Genomic DNA, 8,354 nt, shown 5'->3' on the forward strand with positions numbered 1-8,354 from the left:
CTCTCCTTAATACAGTGCAGTCGCCCTGTCCCTTGTGCAGAAAACCCCCCCAAAGCATGATGCTACCACCCCCATGCTTCACAGTAGGGATGGTGTTCTTGGGATGGTACTCATCATTCTTCTTCCTCCAAACACGTTTAGTGGAATTATGACCCAAAAGTTCTATTTTGGTCTCATCTGACCACATGACTTTCTCCCATGACTTCTCTGGATCATCCAAATGGTCATTGGCAAACTTAAGACGTGCCTGGACATGTGCTGGTTTAAGCAGGGAAACCTTCCCTGTGATTTCAAACCATGACGTCTTAGTGTATTACCAACAGTAACCTTGGAAACGGTGGTCCCAGCTCTTTTCAGGTCATTGACCAGCCCTCCCGTGTAGTTCTGGGCTGATTTCTCACCTTCCTTAGGATCATTGAGACCCCACGAGGTGAGATCTTGCATGGAGCCCCAGTCCGAGGGAGATTGACAGTCATGTTTCTTTCATTTTCCAATGATTGCTCCAAAAGTGGACCTTTTTTCACCAAGCTGCTTGGCAATTTCCCCGTAGCCCTTTCCAGCCTTGTGAAGGTGTACAATTTTGTTTTTAGTGTCTTTGGACAGCTCTTTGGTCTTGGCCATGTTAGTAGTTGGATTCTTACTGATTGTATGGGGTGGACAGGTGTCTTTATTCAGCTAACGACCTCAAACAGGTGCATCTAATTTAGGATAAAGATGTAGTGGAGGTGGACATTTTAAAGGCAGACTAACAGGTCTTTGAGGGTCAGAATTCTAGCTGATAGACAGGTGTTCAAATACTTATTTGCAGCTGTATCATACAAATAAATAGTTTAAAAATCATATATTGTGATTGTCTCTCACAGTGGACATGCACCTACGATGACAATTTCAGACCCCTCCATGATTTGTAAGTGGGAGAACTTGCAAAATAGCAGGGTGTTCAAATACTTATTTTCCTCACTGTGTGTATATATATATATATATATATATATATATATATATATATATATATATATATATATATATATATATATATTACTAGACATAATATATATATATATATATATATATATATATATATATATATATATATATATATATATTACTAGACATATATATATATATATATATATATATATATATATATATATATATATATATATATATATATTACTATAAATAATATATATTACTAATATATATATATATATTACTAATATATATATATATTATATATATATATATATATATATATATATATATATATATATATATATATATATATATATATATATATTTATTTATATATATATATGTATGTATGTATATATATATATATTAGTAATATATATTATGTATAGTAATATATATATATATATATATAATCGTTTGTGAATTTTTTGTAGGAAAGGATTGATGGAGAATGGTGCACTATGATGTCAGAGGTAACTTATCATGATAAGTTACCTCTGACATCAGAGTGCACCATTCTCCATCAAGAGTATAAGCACACTGAACAGCAGTGGTCGTTCAGCATCACAACCTACCGAATAGCAGGTCATTCATCATACAACCTACAGTACAGCAGCTAGCAATTGACAGCAAGAATCACACACAATCAATTCTTTCGAATGTTACAATGTTTACAGTGTTTTTACTGACACGCTGGGGCGTGTACGATCTCCTGATCAGCGCACACTAGATAGTGAAACTCCCTTAAAATTGGTCCCTCGAGCTAGATAGGGAAACCTTCTTAACACGTGCACATTTATACACTGCACAAAGCTTTGTTATTCATTTGTTGTACTTTTACAGCTTCTGCACGCTGCTGTTTGCACTTCTGGTAGATGCTACACTGCATTCTGTTGCTGTCTACATGTACTATACAATGACAATAAAGTTGTATGCATTATTGTAAAAATTATTAAACCTTCCAACAGTCTGTAATGAAAAAGAAAAAGTATAAACCATGAACATAACTATAAAAAATATATATATATATATATATATATATATATATATATATATATATACTTTACATTATATTTACTTAACGTTTCATTACACAGAGCACACAGAGCATGCGCACTGTAGAAAAAATATGCGCATGCGCGGGATTGTAACACCCCCCCCCCCTCTCCCCGCCCCGCCATGTTAGATGCGGAAGTTAACTGTCATATGACTGAAAAGAAAAGCTAAAATGTTGCTAATCCGTGGATGACAACTTTTACCAGATGGTAAATACATTCTTAAAAACCCTGCACTAAAAAGATTATTGATTTTTCTTTTTTTTATAAAGGTGTGTTTTTAATTAGCTGGGTTTCCTGTTATAAATGTAACTGTTTTATCTGTGCACTTGCTAACGTTATTTAGAACAGAAAAGAGGCATGGGGATTCAGAGTGCAGTTGTGTGTTCGAGTATTTTTTCCTGATATTTGAGTTAATGTTTTGCTTTGCCTGCAGTTTGTAGGTCTCTTCGTAGGTTGTACAATTTAAAAATATAAAATAAACTGCGTGTCAGGGTAAAACTGATCCCAATAGGTCTAATTTGAGAATATAGTACACAGTGTAGGTTGTAGATTCAGGTTCTTTTATACTATGTAGTGCACATATAAAGGAAGATGGAGTCGTTTAGGATTGTGCATGTTTTACTTTCAACGTCTGTAAAAAAAAAAAAGTATTTTCTTCCTTTCTTCAGCAGCACTGTACTGAATCTGTTGTGATTTAAGGCTTGTGTGAGTGAGTGAGAGTGAGAGTGAGTGTGTGTGTGAGAGAGAAAGTTTCACTCTCACCAGATGGACTCTTTGTCTCTCTTTTCAGTGGATATAAATAGCCTGATTTTTCCTTAACCTTTAGATTGAATCTGTTTCTGTTAGAGATGGAGGAGATAAGAATGTCTCCTGATTACAACTGGTTTCGAAGCTCAGTGCCTCTCAAAAGAGTAAGTATTAGTAACTTTATGTTGGTTAGAATATTTAATTTCACATTCATTCTCCATAATTTTTCCTACGGTTAATAATCATAATATTTTACAGTGTCGTCTTCACAGTTTCTTCCAAGTTGCTTGCTTTAGTCATACCTTTTACCATGTGATAGTCTTGTGATTCACCAACTTCAGCAATGTGACTTTGTCCTGCCTGCTGCGTTTAGATTATTGTGGACGATGATGACAGCAAAGTCTGGTCGCTGTATGACGCCGGGCCGAAGAGCATCAGGTGCCCCATCGTCTTCCTTCCTCCTGTGAGCGGCACAGCTGAAGTTTTCTTCCAGCAAGTGTTGGCTCTTACTGGCTGGGGATATCGTGTCATTTCGGTAAGATCCGAATAGCCAATGTATAATTAAATCTGACGCACCGGTGTGTGGGTTATATTAAAGTTGTTTTGAAGAATTTCATGAAATGTCATTCTGTACTCGAGGTACTTTTTCTGTGATTTGAAAAGACATTGAGATAATGAGTTGTCATAGTGGTGTCAAGTGACTGAAGAGGAATGAAGAAGTAAATACAGGAAACACCTGGGCATAAGGGAAGCCTTTTTCAAAGCTTACACACACAGATACAAGAAAAAATGAAAACTTTTCTCAATAATGTGATACTAGTAATGAAGAGATGTGTGATTTTCAGATTTATCTTTTTGCAGATTTATTTAATCATAACTGTCTCCTAATTAAAAGGTTCTGATTCATAAATATTGAACACACTTACTATTGTGTCCTCTTGAACTTATTTTTTGGTCTATCACTTCATGGTAGTGTTGGACATCAACAAAGTTAATTCATTACTGTTCTTTAGTATCTTTTTCAAGTATCTGTAATTTACTGTACTAAGTATTTTCATTTTAAAGTCAAATATCTTTTTACTTTTTACTTGTTTGCAAAATCAGTCGTTAACTTTTATTTAGGATTGGATTAAGACGTACCTGGTCAAGCACACAACAAACCAAAAGAAGCTGACTAGTTTTGATTGCTGCTTGGTGGTATCTACTTAGCACCAGCATACAGATTAGCATCAGTTCAACAGCAACCAGAACATTTTGAGATGAATAAACGATAGAAGAAACTAACCCAGCCATTATGGTTGCACAAGCCATTGCACTATTAGTGCAATGAACTATTAGTCCAAGCCCAGATAAACGGGGAGGGTTGCCTTAGGAAGGACAACCAGAATTTCATCGTTAGCCAACAGGGTACTGGTGGAAATTGGGCTACTGTTGGCCGAAGGAGGAGAAGGAGAGGGAGAAGCCGGTAGTATAGAGACTGATGATCCGCTGTGGCGACCTCTAGCGGGAGCAGCCGAAAGAAGTAGAAAAAGTGATAGAAGAAATTCCTGACTCTAACTTGCCACAACACCTGTTGCCTTATTTGTGCGATTTGTTTTATTTATTTATTTAAAAATGTTTTTTTAAGTAGTCGAAAAGAGGTTTTGGGCTCATTGTAATCAGTGTTTGACAAATTAATATCATTCTATTAATAGATCGGTGTGCTAAGAGTCACCTTCAGAGTCTTTTCACATAAACTGAGTTGAATAAGTGAGAATATTGTGACATTATTATAGGAACATTATAGCCATAATGAATCATAGTACTTTGGATACTTAAGTACATTTGAAGGCAAATACTTTTGCATTTTTACTCAAGTAAAAGTTTTTTTTTTTAATATAAACATTTGACTTTAAATGGATAAATATGTTACCGAATGCATCTGTACTTTTACTCAAGTACATGGTTTGTGTACTTCGTCCACCGCTGAACTTGTTATATCTATGCTGCAGCTCCAGTACCCAGTCTATTGGGATCTTCTGGAATTTTGTGATGGATTTAAGAAACTTCTAGACCACTTGCAACTAGACAAGGTTAGTCCAGTTTTCTTTAATATCAACAAACTATCTCAGGAATCCCCCACTTACAGTCACATACAGTATACTGATCCTGTTTCTTTTCAACTAGGTGCACCTGTTTGGTGCTTCCCTGGGTGGATTTCTTGCTCAGAAATTTGCAGAAGTCACACACAAATCACCTAGAGTACATTCTCTGATTCTTTGCAATTCATTCAGCGATACGTCCATTTTCAACCAAACATGGACTGCTAACAGGTAGTAACACACACAAAAAAAAAAATCCTGCACTTTTTTAATACTTTAAAAAAAATTTTATACTTTTTTTTTATTCATTTTTTTAAAGATCCATGCTTTTCCTCACTTTTTTTTTCTTTCTTAGTTTCTGGTTGATGCCAGCCTTTATGCTTAAGAAGATTGTTCTTGGAAACTTTGCTAAAGGACCTGTTGATCCCAAAATGGCAGATGCTATTGACTTTATGGTGGACAGAGTAAGTAATAAATATTCATAAATACATTTTTTTAGGTAGTTTCAGGTCTTTGGAGCCGTGGAGTAGATTTAAAAGGGAAACACACAGCCATCGTAATGGCAATATAAGTAGTTATAGTTAATAATAATTGTAAATCTAAAATCTAAATGTATTCAATACATACACTGACCAGGCAAAACATTATGACTGGTGAGGTGAATAATGCTGATTATCCCTTCATCATGACACCTGTTAATGTGTGGGGTATGTTAGGCAGGAAGTATACATTTCGTCCTCAAATTTGATGTGTTAGAAGCTGGAAAAATGGGCAAGCATAAGGATTTAAAGGAGTTTGATGATGGCCAAATTGTTTTGGATAGAAGACTGGGTCAGAGCATCTCCAAAACTGCAGCTCTTGTGTGATGTTCTAGTATGCAGTAGTCAGTATTTATCAAAAGTGGTCAAAAGAAGGAACAGTGGTGAACCGGCAACAGGGTCATGGGCTTTTGTAGCTCCAATTGCTGAAGAAGTTAATGCTGTTTATGCTCGACGGGTCAGAACTGTTTTGTGGGCAAAAGAGGACCAACACAACATTAGGCGGGTGGTCATAATGTTATGCCTGGTCAGTGTAAAATTTTATATAATAGAATTTCAGCTTTTCTTGTTATAAACATCCAGATGTGTTTAACAACTCAGAACTTAGCAACTTTAGAAGCCCATCGAATCTTTAGATAAGCAAAAGTATTGGAACAGATAGCCCTAAAGTAATTAAGTAGTATCCCAGCTTAATATTTGGCTGCAAGTTACTTGTTTGCTGTTCAGTCTACTCTTTAGAAAGTGAAATGCTGATAGTTTTAAGGTCTCAGTTGTTGAAGGTCTGCTGGCTGATTTGGCCAGATTAAAAACATACCATTATGTACCCCTGACGATTTTTTTTGTTGTGTTGCCAGACAAATTATTTCTGTAGATTTATGAATTCATTCTGCTGCCACCATCATGAGTTCCATCATCACTCGTGATCGATGACTTTGTATGCTTTGGATCATGAACAGATCCTTTCTCCCCCCTACTCTTGTTTTAATATTTTTGATGGATTCGCTCAAAATGTTCCATGTTTTAGCTAACACATAGAGATGTAACTATTAGGAAATGAAAGCTTGTATTCATCGCTTGATCTCCAACCCAAATGCACTCAGTTTATAGAAAAAATAAAAGAACTGATCTTGCTCTTTCAAGACTTTTCTCTGTAGGCATACTGTGTAGAGTGATTTCCATTCCGTTACTAAAATTGAATCAGTTTTAGTGTTGTGCTTGTTTCATGGTCTTAAAGGTGAATACTTAGATATTTGTTAAAGAAATCTTTTTTTTTTTTACAGTGCTTAGTGCAAAATCAGCCCATGCTTGGCTTATAGGGTGATGAAATGCTGTCTTTGTGTGCTTGTATATTCAGCTGGAGAGCCTGAACCAGAGTGAACTGGCATCCCGGCTCACGCTGAACTGCCAAAACTCCTACATCGAGCCTCATAAAATTAAGGATGTTTCAGTCACTATTATGGATGTAGGTTTTTACCTCTTCACATATTTACTCAATTAACCACTGCACTTGAGTTGCTTGTTCACATCATACCGCATACTTGTATGTGTCAAGTCATGCTGTTGGGTTTTCAGGTATTTGATCAGAGTGCTCTTTCAAATGAGGCAAAGGAGGAAATGTATAAACTGTACCCTAATGCCCGGAGGGCTCACCTCAAAACTGGCGGCAACTTTCCCTACCTTTGTCGAAGCGCCGAAGTTAACCTTTACATCCAAGTGAGTGATTTATATGTTGCAATATAAAGAGCAAGCATATCTGGACTACTGTATTCTTATCGTTTTTATCCCTGCATTTTTTGCCCCACAGATACACCTGCGTCAGTTCCATGGGACAAGATACGCTGCAATCAACCCCGCTATGGTCAGTGCAGAGGAGCTTGAAGTCCAAAAGAGCAATTTGAATAACCTCAGAGAAAGTGATGATGAATCATAAGAAGACCCCATTTCCCCCACTTTCCCAGACCCACAGCCTACACTGAGCCGATTACAGAAGCTTTGACTCTTTGTCAGTCCTACAAATCACATGCCAGGGGAAAAAAAATAAATCTTTTGGCCTCACATTTTTCTACAACGGATTCAATCAAAATGACGAACTAAAAAGAGCCTATTTTTGCTTTCCAGAAACAATATTTTGATATGTATTATGACTGTAAATAATTTAAGATTCGGGACATGTTTCACAGGATGCCATTTTGAACTGGTTGCCTTATGCCTTGTATTCAAAAGCTCTTGCCTCTTGTATTTTCTTTGTTTTCTGCTTTTGTTTTGTTACTGTAACTCATGCACTGATTAAAGGTAGACCCTGCAAATCTCAAAGTTTAGGAGAATTGAAAAAAGATGTATATTGACAATTGTGTTATAAGGCGTAAAGATTTACAGAATGCATGATGTTATGCATAATGTTAGCTGATCGGACAACTCATGCTTGATGTACTAATTTTTTATTTTTTTTTTTTAGTTTTGTACTGGAGCTAGATATTTAATGTAGCATATATATATATATATATATATATATATATATATATATATATATATATATATATATATATATATATATATATATATATATTATAATATGGCTAAACAACTGTCTTGGCCCAGGTTTTCTGTAAATCTCTCAAATTTTCTTAATTCTCACTTATTTAAGTGTGCATTTCGTCGCCATGTTTACGCTAATAGGACACACCACAGCCTCTTGAAAATTGTCGAGAAATGTGTAGGATAATTGTGCATTAAGTGGGGGAAAATAGTTATTCAAAACTTATAGAAAACAAGTGAATAGCTCGTTAGGATTTTGATGAACAATTCCTTCGAATGATTTGCATTGGTTTGAATTGATCTTTAATTCACTGTGAACATAGTAATTTACATTTTATATAAGCTTTATCAGCAATGGGAAGAAAATAAAGTGTCAGATAGGGTGTGTAAAAAAAAAAAAAACACATCAAGAAACCTCGGAA

General features: G+C 35.5%; 1 protein-coding gene across 2 annotated transcripts; it reads left to right on the forward strand.

The window, feature by feature from the left end:
- Nucleotides 1-2,133: 2,133 nt before the first annotated feature.
- spg21 (SPG21 abhydrolase domain containing, maspardin) lies at nucleotides 2,134-7,710 on the forward strand. 2 transcript variants are annotated; one of them, XM_083559395.1, is made up of 9 exons: nucleotides 2,134-2,237; nucleotides 2,877-2,941; nucleotides 3,151-3,312; nucleotides 4,769-4,849; nucleotides 4,944-5,089; nucleotides 5,214-5,322; nucleotides 6,752-6,859; nucleotides 6,970-7,110; nucleotides 7,202-7,710. In XM_083559395.1, the coding sequence occupies exons 2-9, from the start codon at nucleotides 2,879-2,881 to the stop codon at nucleotides 7,325-7,327; spliced, it is 936 nt and encodes a 311-aa protein (XP_083415521.1). In that variant the 5' UTR covers nucleotides 2,134-2,237; nucleotides 2,877-2,878; the 3' UTR covers nucleotides 7,328-7,710. The 2 variants fall into 2 exon arrangements, with proteins under 2 accessions (XP_083415521.1, XP_083415522.1); XM_083559396.1 differs by having other exon boundaries at nucleotides 2,149-2,237; nucleotides 2,857-2,941.
- Nucleotides 7,711-8,354: the final 644 nt, after the last annotated feature.

The sequence above is a fragment of the Silurus aristotelis genome, assembly GCF_946808225.1.
Source record: "Silurus aristotelis genome assembly, chromosome: 13".
In the NCBI taxonomy this organism is placed as follows: domain Eukaryota; kingdom Metazoa; phylum Chordata; class Actinopteri; order Siluriformes; family Siluridae; genus Silurus; species Silurus aristotelis.